Here is a 19771-nt window from a genome sequence, read left to right on the forward strand (position 1 = left end):
ATTTTTGTGTTAAACCTTTAAAAGCCTTTAAAATAAAGCATGAATTGTTACTTTTACTTTTCTGAGAGCCTTTGAATGTAAGCTTCAAATTGAAGTTATTTTTTGGTAAGAATAAATCTTAAAAACTGAAAACACCTTATATTGATGGTTTTATTTTGTTACTGCCTCCTGCCACCATAAATATCGAATGTTGTTTCAAAGTCCTTCCACTCAAACGGTAAATTTCTTAAAGGAAATTGAATTATGCAGAGACCCCATTGAGAGTTTTTTTTCCTCACCTCCGAAATACACACACACTGTGACACACACACACTGTCGCACACACCCACAGCTCACAGGTTCAATAGCTCAATCAGTTCGAGTGCAATTTGCGAAGAAAGCAAAGCGAGAGCGTCGCACGGCGAATGGAGAATGGAGAAAGTGAGTGAAAGGACGAGGAGCAGGAACTGTAGCATACTTTTGAGTGCTAAATAAGTCAGCCTCCCACACTCCGGTCCTCGGCCCACGGCCCACTCCGCCACTCGCTCCTTTGAACCAAATAAAGTGAAAGCAAATGTTATAAAAGTTTTTTCCCTTATTCTTTCTTTCATTCTTTTTTATATACAAACATATATATATATATAAATAATTTTTTTTTTGCCACTTGCTTGGCAAGGAATATAGAGAGAAAAAGAAGGGAATAGCTTTAATAATATTTTAACATGAAAGTCTTAAGAAAACACTACTCAATTAAATGATTATGACAACTATATTTTTAATTTTGTTTTTTTTTTATTGATATAATTTGTATACATTTTCTCTCAGTGCCTCCAGTGTGATGAAAGCAGAGGCTGCTTCTTGCATTATTGAAAAGCCCCAACAACTAAAAGCCATGCCACAAAAAAGCGAAAGTGGGCGGGAGACAAAGGCAGACGGGGGCAAAGTCTGTAAGGGGAGGGGGCGTGGCAATAACAAAACTGCAACCAAGCTCAAATTTTTCGTTTTCAATATTTCTTTTCGGTTATGCTTTAGTTTTTTGTTGCTTTTTGTGTTTTTTTGAATTGCGGCTCTCGAGCAAACGAAGCAACTTTTAATGGTTCATTGTGCCGTTATGGTTCCGTCTCTCTCTAACCACTCAAGCCTCCCCCCACCCCCCTCTCTGTCACTCCTCATTTTGGCGAGAAGTGTGTGTGCCTGAGTGTGTGTGTGTGTGTGTGTGTCGCTCACTGATTTAATATTGATGACCAAACATTTCAAGTGATGGCAGAGCACTAAACGCACACAAGCACAGACCAAGACATACAAATAAAAAGAAATATATATACGTATACACACACATACGCAAATTACACACACACACACAGAGAGAGACACACACAGCAACACACTTAAATATTTCTTTTTTTTTTCCTCCATTTTGTGTTGAAAAGTTTTTGCATTTCGTGTCTGTTGCTTTTTCTCCGCTGGCGTTTTTCTTTTGGCCATCTCATTTGTGGTCAACGATTCTGTGGTACTTACACTCAAAAAAAAAGCAAGAGATTCTTCAAAAAAATAAATATTTTTAGGAGATTTTTAAGGCCCAAAAAATACGGCTAGAGTTCAAGAGTTTAAAGCAAGAAGATGGCGAGAAAGAAGATTACTTTTCAGATCAAAAGTTAAGAATAGAAATTTTAATATAAGTAATAGAGTAGAGCTAACATTTAACTTTAACTATTATCTTTTATCAATTTTTATTAATTTTACTATTTATATTTCATATATATATATCTCAGTCTACATTGCGAATTTCTTGCGACTTTTACTCATTGGTGTTTATTTTGCATTTTAATTGAATTTGCCAAAGGACACGAACAAGTGGAATCAAAGGATGCCAAGCGCACACACTCTCGTTCGGGGTTGAAGGGTTGAGCCAGAGAAGGAAATGCTTTCTAGTTCAAGTTTTCAATAAATAAAACCGAGAACAATGAATAAGACTTTTATGTAAATTTCCACACAAAAAAAAAAGAGGAGAAAACTTTAAAGGTTTTGAACCAGTTTCCATTGTTTATACTTCTCATAAAAACGAAAAAAAAAGCTTCAATTCTTTTTTAATAATTTTTGTAAAATCTGGAGGAATTCAATTTGTATTCAAGTAGTATGAAGACTTGATCCTCTTATTTGTAAGTCCCTTATATTTCAGCTTCCCCCTTTCTGCTTTCCGTAGCATACTTTTTCGGGCTTGTGGCAAGCAATTCCAAGGCAAACGCTTCACGATTGAATGGAGCATTACTGGACCACCACACCTGGATGCCACATAACTGGTTTCTTTTTTTTTTTTTTTCTTGCCCTTCCACCCCTTTGCCTTTACCCCCTCTCTATAGATTTGGCCCCCCCCCTCTAGCCGCAGTACTTCCATATCAATTTCCCAGGTGCATTTTCCACCGATGCACCTGCAAACCCAAATGCACACAACTCAAAGGGCTTGCTCTGGGCTAAAATACAATTCAAAGGAGCAGGATAGCGGCAGGGACTTGAAAAAGTGCTTGTCGCAGTGTTGTCAGCTGGAAATTGCCATGATATTGTGGTAGAAATAGCAAATATAGGGATATGTGCGATAAAATGTGGCACAAGTTCGGATATTATCTGTATTTTTATTAAAATTATTATTATTTTACTTTAAAATTATTTGAAACAAAAAAGAGGGTCAAATATTGCAAATTATAGAGCTTGGCTTTTGTGCCTACAAGTCGTATACGTAATGTGGCCTGTCGTTCTAGCTTATAGTTTTTTATTTCATTAATTAACAATTCAAACATAAATATTAAATTATAAATGGTCAAAAAAAGGAACAAGGAGTAAGGGTTTTCTAAATCTTAAAAAGAGGTCTACTAGGCGTATACGTGATTTATATTTTTTTTTATTAATATTAGTTATAATTAAAATCTCTTCAATTTTATTCCATCAACGTAAAAAAAATATCTAAAAATAATGAAATTTAAACCATAAAACCCATAAATTTATTCCATTTTTGTTACTAAAATATATTCTCTAAATAAACTCTTTAAAAAACTAGTCTCTGAAAACCACATCACTATCATTGCTGGGTGATGAAATGGAAATTAAGGCTTTGGAGTGGCAAAGAAGAGGCTGTGGCAGTGGCAGAGGCAGTTGCCAGTTGCCAGTTGGATGCACTCATCCAACAGCCTCCATCTCCGGGCAGGCTTTAGTTTCAGTTTCAGTTTCACTTTCAGTCCTTCGGAAAAGTGTGTCAAACGAGAGGAAAAACAAAAAACAAACACAAGAAACAAGAAACACAAAAAAAAAACAAACAAGAGAGAAAGACTGGACAGCGAATCTAAATTAGTTCGAGACCCAGAAGAGCAACACCTGCATTGGCCATAAATACCCACACATAGATATGTATACAAGGATGCTATATAGGGGCCAGGATATGTGCTAGGACTATATAGATGGATTGGATGGATGGCGCAAATGGTGGTTCATTTCGGGATGTAGCTGTTGCTGTTGCTCTGTTGGCTGGGTCATAAATTTCATTTAGGAGACGTCGACAGACAAACACAAATACATCACTCTATCTATAGCAGGACCCCCTGAATGTCCTGCTTGGAGGAATAAATAAAAAAGGAGGACTGGGCGTGGCTGGCCAGTCGGTCGGTCGGTTGGTGACAATAAATCTAGCGCATGGAACAAATGCGTTTCGAGTCGAAGACGGCGACTTTGATCCGATCCGCAAATGTTGGCTGAAAACAATTGAGAGCAAAAGTGACATATTGACACATTAACCCACACACCCACACCCACACCCTCTCCGTCACACACACACAGGCGACAGTTTTATGGCTTTGTAATAGTTCATCCTGGCAACACACAAAAAAAAAAAGGATATGCCAAGGAACTGCACTCAGTCAAAACGTGGCATGAAAGTAAGACTGCGAGTGGCCAGCGGGGAGGCGGAAAAGGACGCAGGACCTCCGATGACAGGTGTCACTGAAGAAAGCGAAAGCAGATAAGGGAGGACTTTCTTCGGAAGAGAAATAAAAAATAGAAATTTAGAAAAATTGTCCCTTTCTATTTTAACTTTTAAGTTATTATTTTTTATAATTTATTTACTGACAGCCCGCTAGTCGTATACTTGATATTCAAATTATGGAAAGCCCACCAGTCGTATGCGTAATATTTAAAAAATACTCACCCTTGGAGTGCCGCCAGCACGAATATCGCTCACTTGACACAATTCGATGACGTCGCCATCCTGCAGGATTATAAAATATTAAAAAATATATTATATAGATTAATATTAATTGAATAACTTACCCGTCCTTCACTTTTCCAGTACAAAAAGAAACCATACTCGTCGACCTTGAAGAGGGCATCCCGCTCAAAGTCGTTCTCCTTGGTCTCCTTCTCGTTCTCGAACCAGCGATCGAAGACACAGCCCGTGGTCAGTTCCGGTGGCACCGGAATGATCCAATCGAACTCGTACTTCTTGGTCATTATTGCTCACTTCCGGCTTTCGATTTCACTTTGGTTTCCGCTAATGCTAACGCTACCACTTCCGCTTCCGCTGACGCTTCTCTTCCGCTTCCTGTTTCCGTTTTCTCAAATTTGTCTGCGTCTGTTTCAGTTTCAGTTTCTGTTTCCGTTTCCGTTTCAGTTTCCTTTCCGTTTCCGGAATAAAACATAAATGTCTCCGTTCTCATGCGATATATAGATGAAATATATCTAGTCCAGATCTAGATCTGTCCTGCAGTTCACACTTGGCTCTTGGACATTTTTCGATAATCTCATTTGGCTGTCTATCGATTATCGATTTACGATTATTGTGTATATTCTTTACAGTTATTTATGTATATATTTACAATTGCAGTTATTGTAGATCACATTGTCTATTTTCGCGAAACAAGAACTTCAGAATAGTTGTGAACTAAGTTCGATTCTGTTTTAGTTTTTCCTTTTTAAATTCCAGATTTTTCTTTCCTTCTTTCAGTTATTTTATTTATTTAGATTGGTTTTATTTTTTATAATCTTTGCGATTCGGCTGCAATTAGAAGAAACAGACAAAGCCATTAGACTTGACAGGCCTTCTTGAAATAATAATCCTATGGCCGGCCACAAGCAAATAGAAGACATGGGCAGTTTACACTGAGAGAAGTGGGTATATAGATTTATAAATATATATATTTTATAGATTAAATATTATATGGTTTGGGAAATATTATTTTTTTTAATTTAATAAATTGTAGAGGCTAGAGTTTGTAGAGAAGAGAAGCTATAAGAGTAATTTAGTTAGTTAATTTAAGTTAAATTTTAATATTAATAAAATAAAAATAACATATTATATTTTCATAGTTTTTACTAATTAAAATTAGTGCTTAATATTTCTATTTATTTTAATTATAACAAATATTGAATTTAGAGTGAAAGAATACCTCAGAAAATCTACTTCCTTTATTTCTTATTATTTTTATTATTATTCCTTTAAAAACCCGCTACCTATTTGTTTGCAGTGCACTTTTTTCGGTCAAGACACAATGAAAACTCAACAAAAATAATTCGTTTGTCCCTGACGACTTTGGTAGCTGAGTGCATCGAGGAATTTTATTTGAAATTCGGTTTTGTGGCCAAATGCACATCAAATATTCAGAGAATCTCTTCCCCGGGCTTTAAATACAAGAGCCAGATAAATGGGAAGGACTAAGTTTCGGTTAAAGCTTTAAACAAATAGAATGCCAGCGAGGCAGGTAATTTAATTTAAAAGCCACAACCAATTGTAATTATCATTACGAAGCCATTGTGGAATGGCTTTTTCAATCAACTGGTAATTGGTTACGCACAATTTTCGCATTTATTTCAGCGACAAAAAAAAAACTTTGCCAATTGAATTAGCCAATTTGCGATTTTGTTTCGTCACTGACACACTTTTTAAAAAATACACATTATATATACACATTATATATATTATAAACACAACACAAGAGAAAAAAAGATAGAATTTCACTGGATCGTTGAAGGATATAGGACACTGGCCAGGATAAGGACTCACAGGTCTCCAGGTGATACGGGAGTACGGGTACGGATCCGGCTGATAGCTGACAGACAACTGAACTACGGAAAATCGCCGCAGCCGGAAGCCAAGAAATATCTGGCTTTTGGTTTTCGGTGGCGACTAATGGAATTAGCGACTGACGACATTGTCAGGGCCATGGTCGCAGTTTCTATTTTTTTTTGAGACTCGCTTTCCATTTCAGACTCGCTTTTTTTTTTTGTGCTAGCCACCCGTAGACTATTCGATTTGGAGGCACTTTGGGGACTTCCCAGCAGCACCCACCACTCACCACAAAAAAATAGAAGAGAAACCATGGCCATGGCCTCGTGCACCTGACTTTGACTTTTAGTCGCATTTCCACCTCGCCTTATAATTTCAGCCACAACTATTTCTAATCAATAGACCTCCCAGAAGACATCTTAATATCTTTAATTTTAAACCTTGAATCTTGTTAAATTAAATGTTAATTTGTTTATAGATCCTTTTACTTTCTGTAATTTTTTGTTCAAATTTAAATAAAGAACCTTGACAAGCTTATTTTCTGTGACAGACACATTTCACGGGTGTCGGAGTCCTTTGTGTGACATTTATGCGCTTGCCACGCCCCCCTACTCCAGTCCTGATTTGCGCCCACTTCCACACACATATATATATATGTATAATGAATATATATTTAGCTTTCAGTGACTGATTATTTGGCGCTGCTTTGAGAACCGTGATTTCTTCCGCTTTCCTTTCTCAACGGCGCTGTCATGTCACACATGACTTCAAATTCAATGAGCTGCGAAATTTCGCTCATTGTTGAACTTGGAGAGCTCGTTAGTCAGACACACACACACACACACAAACACACATGTGTGTGTCTAAGGATAACAAAAAGAAAAAAAAAAAATCAAACACCCAGAGGACTCTAAAAAGCGTACAACAATAAAAAATAAAATACTTTCACGCCCGCCCCACAAATGTTTAATGAATTTACGCTCTTTGCGCTTTTGAACTTTCGGGAACAGGACTGAGCTGGCGAATTAGCGAACAAAAGCAGCATCAAGGACGAAGGACGAAGGACTAAGGGCTAAGTACTAAGGACTATAAGGGCTATGGACAAGAAAAGGGGCTTTGGCAATGGACTCTTTTAAAGTCTAAAGCATAAGAGCTCAAATAAGTAAAAGGATTTGTTTCTTTCCTTCTTTCTATTTTATTTTTTATATTTAAAATTAAGAGAAATATCCTAAATAATTTTATAGAATTATAAAATATAGAAAACCCTCTTGAATCCATAATTTTAATGGCATGTCTGTGACATTCTTGCACATTTCTCTCAGCCACTTGAATACAACTCTTGCGATTGCGAAATCGAAGCACTTGGATCCTAAAGGATGCGCGGCCATTAAATGCAGAAACCCTGGGAGAAAGGTTGCGAATGGTTAACGGTAAAGGCACGAAGAAAGCAAAGAAGGGTACAGAAGAGCAGAGAAGAGAGAAAGAAAAAGCAAAAAAAAAGGGAAAAAGAACAACTCGAAGGCAAATCAAAACGACAGAGGCCTTAGAAAGCACTGTCATATAACTCAGTATAGACACTGAGAGAAATCGAGGTGTTTAAAAAGGAAATTAAAAAGAAAATATAATATAAATGATTTTAAAATAAAATTATTTTAATATTTTTATTTAATTTTTAGGGTTGCTTAAGTACAACTTATGAGAATCGAGGAGGAGGGCCCGAATTTTTAGCCTAAAATTAATTTTATTTAAAATTATATTTAATTTTAATTTTTTTTAAGCTTTTATTTTCTTGCTTAAGTACAACTTATGAGAATCGAGGAGGAGGGCACTTATATTTTGAAAAATTTATATTAATTTTTTTTTACTTACTTAACTAAAAACTAAGTATTTTAAATATATAAAATAATACAAATTAACTCTATTGTCCAGAAAAACACAAGAACATCTATACATGTCTTATAACAAAAAATTAATTATATTTTTTTTAGCCCATAATTTTTTTCAGTGCCTCGAGTATATGACAATGGATTCTTCTTTTTTTTCTGCCCCAAGTGCCACGCCTCAACACCTGTGCCCTCATCGATATGTCTGTGCGAGTGTGTGTGAGTGTGTGGGTTAGGAAATTTGGGAAAATCCAAAGGACGACTGGTCCTGGGCAGGGGCTGGGAGGACTGGGGAGGGGGTTAAAATAACTTGCATAAACTTTTCCTCAAAGGACACACACACACACACACCAACACACACACACAACCATATAGCCAGATATACATATATTCAGCGAGAGACGCACGTACGCCGAGAAGTGTGCTACAAATATGCTCATTACGTGCGCGCCAAGTGGCAGGAGGGCCTCCTCCCTTGCGCCTGGGAGGACCGTCGCCCGCCCCCAGCGACAATTGCTCAATTTATTATTGCATACTTTGCGGCCATAAAACTTGGCAGCCATCGGCAGGCACCTCTCTCGCCTCTTGTTGCATGTATTTATAGATTACCTTACAAAATAACCACGAAAGGGGCAAGTATCTATCTAGTATAGTAGTGGGTTAGAGAGGGAGTGGAAGAATATCCTTTGAAACAATTATTCCCAAACTATTTACTCTTTATTTAAATTTGTGCCATAATTTATTTCATGCAATTTTTATAAGCCTTCCTTTATTTATTATGTTTAAAATTCCTCGCTATTTAAATCAACTGAATTATTTGTGCAATTTTCATTTTTTCTAGCCTTTTATTTAGTCTATAATATTTATTTAATTTTAAACTGAATTTCCATTTCGAATCTGTATGCTATTTATACTTATTTCCCTTTCAAGTGCTACCCACTGATGCTTTTGTAGTTTTTTGGTCTTTTGTGATTCGATTTGTTGGCGAAATTCCATACATTTTTCCATTTTCTATTTCAAGCTGGACTCGAGATGCTTTCTAGACGGATTTATTGATGTTGGTACTTGGTACTGACTGTTGTTGTGGCCATTACACTTACCAAATTGAATTTGCCGGCCATACAATATTTGTGAAATTGGCATTTAAATATTTGATGAGAGAAGCAAAAGGGAAATGCGAGAGACTCGAGTCTCGAGACTCGAATCGCAGGTACTAAAATATTTGAGTGTCCAAGGGGCACCGAAATTCGAACAGTGAACACTGATTGCACAAATGAAATATTGAGAGATTGAGAAGGAAGGAAGGAGTCAGGAGTGGAAGGGACCTCTGAAGGGTCACACAAGCTGACCTTGCCGGCGCCAGGCATCCATCAAATTTGATGGCAGTGCAAGCTCGCGACTCATGCACTGAGTCAGTCAGTCAATCAGTTGGTCAATCAATCAAGACCTCGCTCAATTACATCAATCAAATGTCCAGGGGAGTGCTCAACAGGGAAGGGGACTGAGAAAGGTAATCCAAAACCGAAAACTAAATGTGCTTCTCTCGGGGGGGTATTAGTAGGCACTTGAAGAAAATAATATATAATTATTTCAAAAAAAATTTAAAGAGAAATATTATACTTATTATATATTATAATATTATACTTTCATTCAAAGGACTTTCTATTAAAAGAATTTAAAAAAGAAACTTGAAAAAGTCCTGGCATTTCTTTCAGTCCATCCGATGACTTTCAGGACCCTAAAGTAATTACATCTGATAAACGAGTTCTCGTTTATGGTATCCTGCCCGAAAGAGACAGAAACAGAGACACAGACAGAGATAGAGACAGAGAAGCCCTGGGGAAAAGGATTTGCTTAAAACGCATTTTGCATTTCACATTTTCACATTTTCCTAACAAAATGGCAGGAAATAAACCAAATAACTTATCAACTTGACAGATGCAATGTCTCCCTAAATAAAAAAAAAAAATAAAATAAAAACTACGAAACACAAGGATACTCTTTAACTTTCTATTACTTTGCCACCCCCCCAAGGATGTGCAAGGATATTGCCATGTTTCGCATACTTTCGACCTACTGTCGAATGAAAAATGTTCATTTAATTAAAAAACAAGAAAAACACAAGTTGCGCAAATATTTATTCATGCCATGTTATGGGAATTCACTTTCAAAAGGATAATAAGTCCACCATATGTAGAAGGACATGGGAGGGATTAGTTTGTTCCATAGTAATTAGAAACCTATTTGTGGATAAAATATATTCAGAATAACATATTTGCGCTGAGCCTCTATCCAGAGGAGAAAGTACTTTCTCAAAATGACGCAAAACATGTTTTGCATAGAAACTTTGTGGTATGGTTGGTCATTTTGAGAGAAAAACATGTTTTTAATAAGGGGTTTTGGGTCTAAGGGGGTTTTTATGGTGAAAACATGGAGGGGGGCTTGAAAATGATTGAGGTTCTTGAATGTATGATACCTGGTACTTGTCATTCCTCACTCTGAATGTCTGATTTTGGTCTTTAAAGGCTATTTTTCAGAAGAAAATGTATCAACAGATGCAATACTTAGTATTTAAGAACTCTTTTAATAAAAAACTCCAATAAATAGATACATTTTTAGACGGAATATTCAATGAAATCTCTATATCCTACTTTCTGGAAGGTTTCTTGAGAATATAATACCTGGTACTTGCAATTCTTTCCTACTTCTTTACTATATTATTTACTTTCTTACACTTTTAAGATCTAATGGATGAACAAAATTAAGCAAGAAATGAGTCTATTTATAAATAAACTTCCTTAATAACCCTCCAATTATTAAAAAACCTCTACAAGTACCGGGTATCAGAATCTAAAAACCCGAAAAATCCCTCTTTTTAAAGAACAAATTAAAGGTCAGTTGAATCTCTTGCACTTTCCTTGTTGAGGGTCTCATATTAAAAGTTGCCATTGACACTGAACCACTTGTGCCGCAAATATCAGTCACACACACTCCCCACACACACACAGACAGGTGACCCCATGGCGGATACGTGATGCGTGGGAATATGCAAAGTCCCGGGAGCAGAAACTCGCTTAGGCACGCACCATCCGTCAACAGAAAGGGAAGAATCCACGGCCCAAAAAAATAAAAAAAAAAACAAGAAGAAGAAAAAGGATGAAAGGATGGGGGCGTGGCAGAGGTCTGGGTGGGCGTGGCCGAGGCAAATCAACCGAATGATGGGCGGAGCGACAGGCGCGGGCATCCTTCAAACAAACTGTCAGCAACTGTCAGAAGAAGTTAAACGAAAGAAGGAAAAAAGACAACAAACTAAAACAAAAGGAAAGTGTAGAAAACAGAGACAGATATGGAGAGAAAGGGCGAGAGAGAGTGGGGTGAAAGTAAACCAAAACAAAGGAAGAAACAAAAAATAAATGAAAGTAAAATAAAAGGAAATAACATTAAGAACAGATGGCACTCCAAGAAATTCATATTTTATTTTAACAAAAATTTAGAATTAAATGTTAAAAAATATTAAATATACAAAATAAATGTTAAATCCTTATTTTTAATTAATGAATATATTTTCCAAATTTTTTTAACCTATTTTTTAGCCGTGAATAACCCCTGAAAGAAGAGGCTTTTGGCCTCACTGTCATATGGCTTACAGCTGTTGGCGCAGTGCCTTGGAGCCTAGAGGTGCCTCTTCCAAGGGGGGAGTTGCCACCAAGGAGGGGGGCGGGGTGTGCCAAAACGAGAGATACGATGTGGCACGCAGCGGTGGTTTATTTTTAGCCCCATAGGCCGTGAAAAACTTCCAATTCCCCGAATCAAAACAATACATCATCACGAACAGACGCATGGCCAGAAATCGGTTCGGATGCCGGATGCTCCAGCTCCTGCCCCATGCAGGAGACCCAGGACGCCCCTTCTTTTTTTTTCCGGCTGGGGTGTCCTTCGTCCTTGGTCCTGGGTCCTTGGTGAAATTGTGCATATTAAATATATGACAATGAAGGAGCAAAAACCAAAACAAAACAAAGCCCAAAAAATGGCGAGAAAAAACAGGAGAAATGAAAGGGAAATTAGGGAAAGGAGGTTCTTAAATTATGTTATTTTAATAGTTTTTACATAATTTAATTAATTAAAAATTAAGAAATATATAAAGGGAAATATAATCAAATAAATTACAGGAATTCTAAACTATTTTTCAAAGAAAACTTAGTCTTTGAAGAAGCGAATCGGTAGACCTAATTTTAACTATGATTTATGGAACTATTAAGATATAATATCTTTGAAATATCTTTAAAATATATATTATTTCCAGTGTAACCATCTCAGCCTAATAGTCATGATTACCTTTCCAAAAAAGTATCTGAAAATATGCAAAGAGGAGGACACCATTTGCGTGTTTTGATTTGACAAAGGTTTTGGGTTTATCGGTTTGGGTTTTTGGGTTTGGGGTTATGGTTTCTGGAGTTTCTGGGGTCTGGGTTTTTCTAGACTTTTTTCCTGCTTCAAGACCAGGGAGAAGAAATCGAATAATTCCAGTTTTTCTTTTATTTTTATTACAAGAGTGTGCATATATATTTTTTTCTGTTTTTCTGAACTCTTTTTTCCCCTTTTTTTTCCTGCTGCCACTGCCACTGGTGCGGGGCAGGAGGCATTTATACTAATTTGTCGATAATTTCGTTGAGCTCGTAAAATGTTCGCTTATGTTTATGGGACACAAAGTGGCCAGAAGGCAGGCAACAATAACAAAACAAGACACAGAGAAGGATAATGGAGGGAGGAAGGCCCTGGGAAGGAGCTCAGACGGACAGACAGACAGGACATGGGAATTGAGCTGACTGTGACTAAGTGAGCAGCTCTAATAGACATTTTATCGATTGCCTTGCACAATTATATTTGATGAGCTTTTAATTGAATTGATTTACTTTCGTTTTGGAATATAAATAGAAGCCCCGGCAAGGTCAGGCCGCGAGTGGCCGCGACATGCGATTGGCTCCAAAAACCCGGTTAAATATTTAACTCAAATGGGTGAAGGAATGTTAGAGAGTTGGAAAATGGTCACCTGAGGAGCTCTGAGAACTCTTAAATCAAATTAATTTCAAAAGAAATTGAATTACAAGAGACAAGTTTTAATTTGGAAGTACAGGGCTTGGGTTTCGGTCAGTTAAGGTCAGAGTTGAGGGAAACGCAGTCATATATCGGATATATCACATAGAACATAGAGGATCAAGTTACAAATTGGAGGAGCAGGAGTGGCGAAAACTTTGGACATATAAGGACTGTATATATCATATAGTATGTACATCATAGTTATGTATTTGGAGGACAGGAGCGGGGGTGGAAGGAGTTCATCCCATCTCGTCTCATTTCGGGCCTGATGGAAATGCCAACAGCAGCCAAGTTTTCCATCACAAAACTTTTCATCGAAAAGTTGTAATTCCGTGCACGACGGCTTTGGTTTTTCCTTCATTTTCTTTTTTATTTTTTTCTCTTTTTTGTTCTTCCCCCCCCTCCAAAACTTTCAGTTCTGTACTTTTTTTTTTTTTGGGGAAAATATTCTCCTCTAGCAGTGACTGCATTCAAAACAATTTCATTTTCCGAAGAGAGTTTCTGTTTTCCCGACTACAGTTTTGGCCTCTGCAGTTGCTGTCTCTTTCCAGAGCCCTCTACCCGACTCTTTCTCTTTGCAGCCCTCCCCCCTCGGCTTTGTAAGCTGCGAGCATAATTTCATTTTAATACTTTGTAAGCGCATTAATTACACACTCGCCCTGGCAGAGGGCAAAAATATTAAATAAAAATTGAAAATTCAGAGAGGGAGACAAGGCATCCCTTTCCCGCTACAACAATAATATTAATAATAATAATAATAATAATAATGGTGGAAACCCCTTCTGGCTTTTGCTTTCATTTCCCAACTGCACTTTCCATAATGCGGTAAGCTGGGATTTCCTCGACCTTGCCACAAAAGAAATCCCCACAACAAACACCACCAAGTAGTTGCATTTTCTTTCGTCACAAGTACTTGAGTTCCAGGTACAAGGCTTCTCCATAATACGATTTAAGCAAGGACTGCCTTTAAAACTTACGTCATAATTAAGGAAAATTAGTGTAGTGTAGTGCCTGGTGGAAAATCGGAGGAAAATCGTGGCAATAGCGAGTGGCACTCTGGGCCCAATCGAAGCGCGTCAATGCCATAAATTTGGGCCAATCCATGAAGTGCAACGTATTTACGACCAGCTACTTCAATTGCACTAATTAACCGAGTGGTAACGAAAGCGCCTCAGGGGGACCTGACAACTGGCAGAACGGGATGGGATGGGATGGGATGGGAGCAGACCGAACCGGACAGGTAACCTTCACCTGAATGGACAAACAGTGACGCCATTGCGACATCCGACACCAGAACCATTTTGCAATCGAGAGTAAGAAAGGCAGCTAGCTATGCACTGTGAAAAAAATATGCTACAAAACTCGCATTAAATATAAATTAAATTATTATTAATTACTTAAATAAGAGAAAGTTTGTAGAATTATAAAATGAGAAGAAGATATGATATCCGGTACTTATAATTTACTTTTTCTAGATTATTTGTTGTCAAGTCTTTATTATCTAATTTAAGCTTTTAAAAATGTATTGTTTTTATGAATAAATATTAGGTTTTTATTTAACAACTACTTATTATTCTTTTTAAAACAATTGTCTTTTGTTTTTAGATTATTTTTTATAACAGAGGTGCTGGCATTGACAGAAAAAAAATAAAGGTTTTCTTAAAAACATATTCCTTCTTCAAAATGTTCTTATTTGTATAAAAATATTTAACTCTTTATATTTTTTCTTATTCCACTTATTTTTAGTGTTTTAGTATTTTATTTTAAATATTTTATGTTCATTTAAGCCAATAATCTTATGAGTACCATAAAAAAGCGGGAAAATATGCTTCAAAAACTGTCTATAAAAATAATCTCTAATAAAATATTTATTTTTAAAAATTATAAACCTATGTCTTCTTATAAATCTCTTCTCTTAATTTTTGACAAATTCCTATGAGTAACATAGGGGAAACTTTAGAAAACTTTTAGAGTTAAAAAGTTACGAAAATCTTAGTACCGGGTATGGATATTTTATGAAAATAATAATAGTTTCTGTTGGATATTTGTGAGGTAAGAAGCAAAGAAAGCTAAATAAGAGCAAGCTAAATAAAAGTAAAAGCTATTAACTCCATAAATAATACTATATTAACTAATATTAATATATATAACTAATAAAAAACAAAGAACAATCATCAAAGAGTGCCATCGAGGTAATAAATTGTTATTTCTCCCGATGCAGTGGACTGGACCACCCCCTATGTCCACCACCCACTCTGATTAGCCGTGTTCTCTGCCGAGTGCATCCCTCTGGGGGGGGAAGGTAAAAATTAGTGGGGTTGGGAGCCGTAGCCAGGGAGGCTTGGCCCGGCTGCATTACGTATACGCAACGTAATCAGCTTAGTAGCTGTCGCTTAATCAAATAATCATCGCCAGCTCCTGGCCACCGACCTTCACCTGGTCGAGTGAAACCGAAACTAAAAGGATGAGGGTAACTAGATCACTATAGAGAAGTGGACTACAGAGGGGAAAGTGGGAAAATGGCTCTACTCCCAGCAATTACAAAGAGTTCCGAGGTCCAGTGACAATTGAATGATTAGCGAGAGTGCCAGGGACTGTTTGAAAAAAAAAAGAGCCAACTGACACTCCGATTCTGCACTCAGGAACGGCAAATGGGTCACGGTGAGATAATCTGGGTATGGTCGGACTCATTTGGGTCAAGTATGGTGTTTAAATGGGTAGCCTTTCGGGGTATTACGATTGGGGGTGCTTATGGGGGACTTAAGGGGTAGATTATATCAAGAATTCTCTAAAAGGTTACAGAGTTCAAAATACATTCCTTTCTTAAAATACAATTTCATTTTTCACTAGGGAATACTTTAAGGGAGTAACGAAGGGACTTGGAGGTAAGATTATTTAAAGAATTAAGGGTATTATGTCGAGGGAGTTAAGAGGACTAGCAGATGAGACTATAGGGACCACAAAGTACTCTTATTTGTATAATCTTTTATATTTTAAGCTTCTAGTAGACCTTTACCTCCAAGTACCAGGTATCATACACTCCAGATCCGTAATAAAGCCCACTTTTAAGGGTTTCCTTCGAACTTTCTCCTTTTAACTAGTTCCTACTCCAAATTAAAAAACAATAACTCTCTCAAAAACAAGTTAGCCTTGAAACTAGCCCCCTAGACCTGTCAAAATCATACCCAAATGCCCAGTCTCGGTTAGCCTCATTATTCGACTGAAACTCGTAGTGAACAAACACTAAAGATCTCTCTCTGTCCTCATCAAGAAACTAAAAATTCGATTGAAAAGCCAGAGCCGAAATTCAAAATTCCGAACAGCAAATCCCAAAAGAAACAAAATTCCCAACAAAATTTTTATAGACGAAAGATGAACTGCATCGACTGGACCCTGGACGATTTGTCAGACATCGCTGCCACAGTCCGTGGAATGGTGGAGAGGCACATGGAGGCCGTCAAGAAGGAGATCCAAGCTCAGGCCCTCAAAACCCGTGAGATGGACGAAGGTGCTCTGCGGGACGAGGCTGGGAAGCTAGCGGGCACAGTCGGAGAAGAGGACAAGGACAAGGACAAGGACAATGGCGAGAAAAAGGACATGGACACCAGCCAGAGCCAGAGCCAGAGCCAGAGCCACAGCCAGAATTCGGAGCAGGACCAAGGAGGCAAACAAAACAAGAAGGACCTGCTGGCCGAGTTGATAAAGGCGGTGGGATCCAGTCCCGAGGACGACGCGGATGTTGTGGAAGCCAAGCGGATTAGTCCGGATCTGCGCAAGGAGCTGATCGCCAGAATACGCCAGCGGTTGGTCGAGGAGACGCCAAGGATCACCATGATGCAGCAGCAGCTGCAGGAGACCCGGGACATCCTGGCCGCCTTCCAGCAGCGCACCGAGAAGGTCCGCGCCGACATCCGTTTCATCCAGCTGATGGCTCGGGAGGCCCACGAGCGCATGGAGAAGATCGAGGCGGCTCGCAAGAAGCGGGCTGCCCTGGAGCAGGACAAGGCCAAGGACAGTGCCTAGTCCTGTCAGTCTGCTTCCTCTACTCTAGCTCGCACTCTCTCTCTCTCGGCAGGCCAGCGTCGAAGCCTACATTTCCGCGTGGGCTCCCTGGGCTCTACCCTTCAAATCTTTGAAATATGTGCTTTTCATAAAAGATTTTTAGATCATTTTACAAGAAACTATACATCTTCTATCTATTTTCTTTAGAGGACTATCTATGGGATTTTGGAATAAAGATATTTCGTCAATTAAAACTATTTTTTCATTCAATTTCCTTTGAAAATAGTTCATTAAAACATGCCCTTCAAATTTTCAATACTTTTACATTTAATATTTACAAGAAACTATATATGCTACTCTTTTTCCTTGTCCTCTTGTTTTCCTCGAATATAGGACCTCTTTTCGTCTTTATAAGCTTTTAGGGACTATCGATGTCGAATGGGGCTTTTTATCGCTTGTTCTCCCATCTCTAGTTATGGTTTAAGGCATCAGGAGGGCTCTTTCAAGGCTTAATCTTGGTTTTTTTTATTAAAAAGACAAGTAGATTCAATTGATTTTCTTCGCTTATAACTCTAATATGCTTTTAATTCTTGAATAATAATAATAAGCAGCTAAAGCGCCTCTCTATTATACATATCGATAGAAAACACATCCTTGTATCATATATCGATATGAAATTGTTAGTGTGACCAACTAAGCACGTGATTTTAAAGGTTATTTTTGATAAAAAGGGTTTTCCGACTAAAAAACCAAGCTTTTAAACCTCAGAAGACTCAATTTCCTTCTAATTGCACTACTTCTTCGAGATCTGCTCTCCGAAGTACACATATCTTGAAAGTTTAAGTCAAATCGGGCTTTAATAAAATCCCTTTCGAATAAATTTCAAATAGTATTCAATACTTTGAGCAAAAGCTAAATCACAAAACCCCAAAAAACACTATAAAATCGATAAATATTTTCGAGATTCTCCCAAGGGATGATAACGATAACCTAATTCCGCAGAGTTGCATAAAAATGTAATACTTCTACTACAGTTTTTAATGCCATTTTTTATTCAAAAGATAAAAAAGCCTTTGAACTTGTTTTTTGATCTTTTTGAATCAGACCTATATGGACTCCAACTTTAATCCAATTTATTTTGTTTACTGGGAATTTCGGGTGCACTAGTCGGCCGTCACTTTCGGCCCGGCTATATCTATTTTTGGTCTGTCATTTGAATGGCATTCCAGGCGGGCCGCATCCCACGCACCAATTCAAAATAATAGAAAAAAAAACACAAAACTTCTAGGGGACCCAGACAACGAAAAAAAAAAAATAGAAAAAAAATAGAAAAAATACAGAAATGCGGGGGTATTTGGTATCGCATCGTAAACACATTTCCCGTTACACGTGCGGACATTTTGTTTAGTTAGTCAAGTTGTATAGCTGCGTAATTACATAATGATTTATTTTCGCATACAATTCGCTTGATTTTGTACATTTTCCTGGCTCGCTCTCATCGCAATGTGTGTTTTGATTTATTTACATTGAATGCGAACGCGAGGCCATCGCAGCATCGTTAATTGCACACAGAAGCCACTACAAACAGGAAGGGCAGCAGACTCCGGGCGGAGCCCAAGAAATCCAAAAAGTATTTCGTTCTTTTATTCAGAATGGGGGGGAATTGATTCCGAAATCGTTCAAGGTATTCCGCTCAAGGATCGGATGAGAATTGGCCGAGATATAGCTATCGATATGGGACAAGTGTGGAAATCCAGGATTTTGAAGGGGAGGCCCCACAAAAAATGAGAAAATTTTGAAAAAATATTTTCTGTTGAGATTTTGATGCAGAATGACTGGAAATCGATCCACAAATCGTTTGAGGTACTCCGCTCAAGAATCGGATTAGAATTGGCCGAGATATAGCTATCGACATGGGCCAATTGCGGAAATCCAGGATTTTGAAGGGGAGGCCCCACAAAAAATGAGAAAATTTTGAAAAAATATTTTCTACCCAGATTTTGATGCAGAATGACTGGAAATCGATCCACAAATCGTTTGAGGTACTCCGCTCAAGAATCGGATGAGAATTGGCCGAGATATAGCTACCGACATGGGCCAAGTGCGGAAATCCAGGATTTTTAAGTGGACCCCCTATAAAAAATCGAAAAATTTTCAAAAAATACTTTCTATCAAGATTTTGATGCAGAATGACTGGAAATCGATCCACTAATCGTTTAAGGTATTCCGCTCAAGGATCGGATGAGAATTGGCCGAGATATAGCTACCGACATGGGCCAAGTGCGGAAATCCAGGATTTTTAAGTGGACCCCCTATAAAAAATCGAAAAATTTTCAAAAAATACTTTCTATCAAGATTTTGATGCAGAATGACTGGAAATCGATCCACTAATCGTTTAAGGTATTCCGCTCAAGGATCGGATGAGAATTGGCCGAGATATAGCTACCGACATGGGCCAAGTGCGGAAATCCAGGATTTTTAAGGGGATGCCCCACAAAAAATGAGAAAATTTTGAAAAAATATTTTCTGTTAGGATTTAGATGCAGAACGACTGGAAATCGATCCACAAATCGATGAAGGTATTCCGCTCAAGAATCGGATGAAAATTGGCCGAGATATAGCTACCGACATGGGCCATATGCGGAAATCCAGGATTTTGAAGGGAAAATGAGAAAATTTTGAAAAAATATTTTCTGTCGGGATTTTGATGCAGAATTACTGCAAATCGATCCACAAATCGTTTAAGGTATTCCGCTCAAGAATC

General features: G+C 37.8%; 1 protein-coding gene across 8 annotated transcripts in view; it reads right to left on the reverse strand.

Annotated features, from left to right (window-relative positions):
* Window positions 1-19771, reverse strand: part of LOC6502215 (1-phosphatidylinositol 4,5-bisphosphate phosphodiesterase) — a 54612-nt gene that overhangs the window by 13213 nt on the left and 21628 nt on the right. For 6 of the 8 annotated variants that reach the window (XM_032452922.2, XM_044717157.1, XM_014904477.3 and 3 more), the window contains 2 exons: window positions 4294-5017; window positions 4172-4231 (listed from right to left, as the gene is read on the reverse strand). In XM_032452922.2, the coding sequence (XP_032308813.1) occupies window positions 4172-4231; window positions 4294-4473 (240 nt within the window). In that variant the 5' untranslated portion in view covers window positions 4474-5017. Of the gene's footprint in view, window positions 1-4171; window positions 4232-4293; window positions 5018-6022; window positions 6139-19771 lie in introns of those variants that run through there. The other 2 variants (XM_001965978.4, XM_044717160.1) reach the window with 2 other exon arrangements.

Source organism: Drosophila ananassae, chromosome XL (genome assembly GCF_017639315.1).
Source record: "Drosophila ananassae strain 14024-0371.13 chromosome XL, ASM1763931v2, whole genome shotgun sequence".
Lineage (NCBI taxonomy): Eukaryota > Metazoa > Arthropoda > Insecta > Diptera > Drosophilidae > Drosophila > Drosophila ananassae.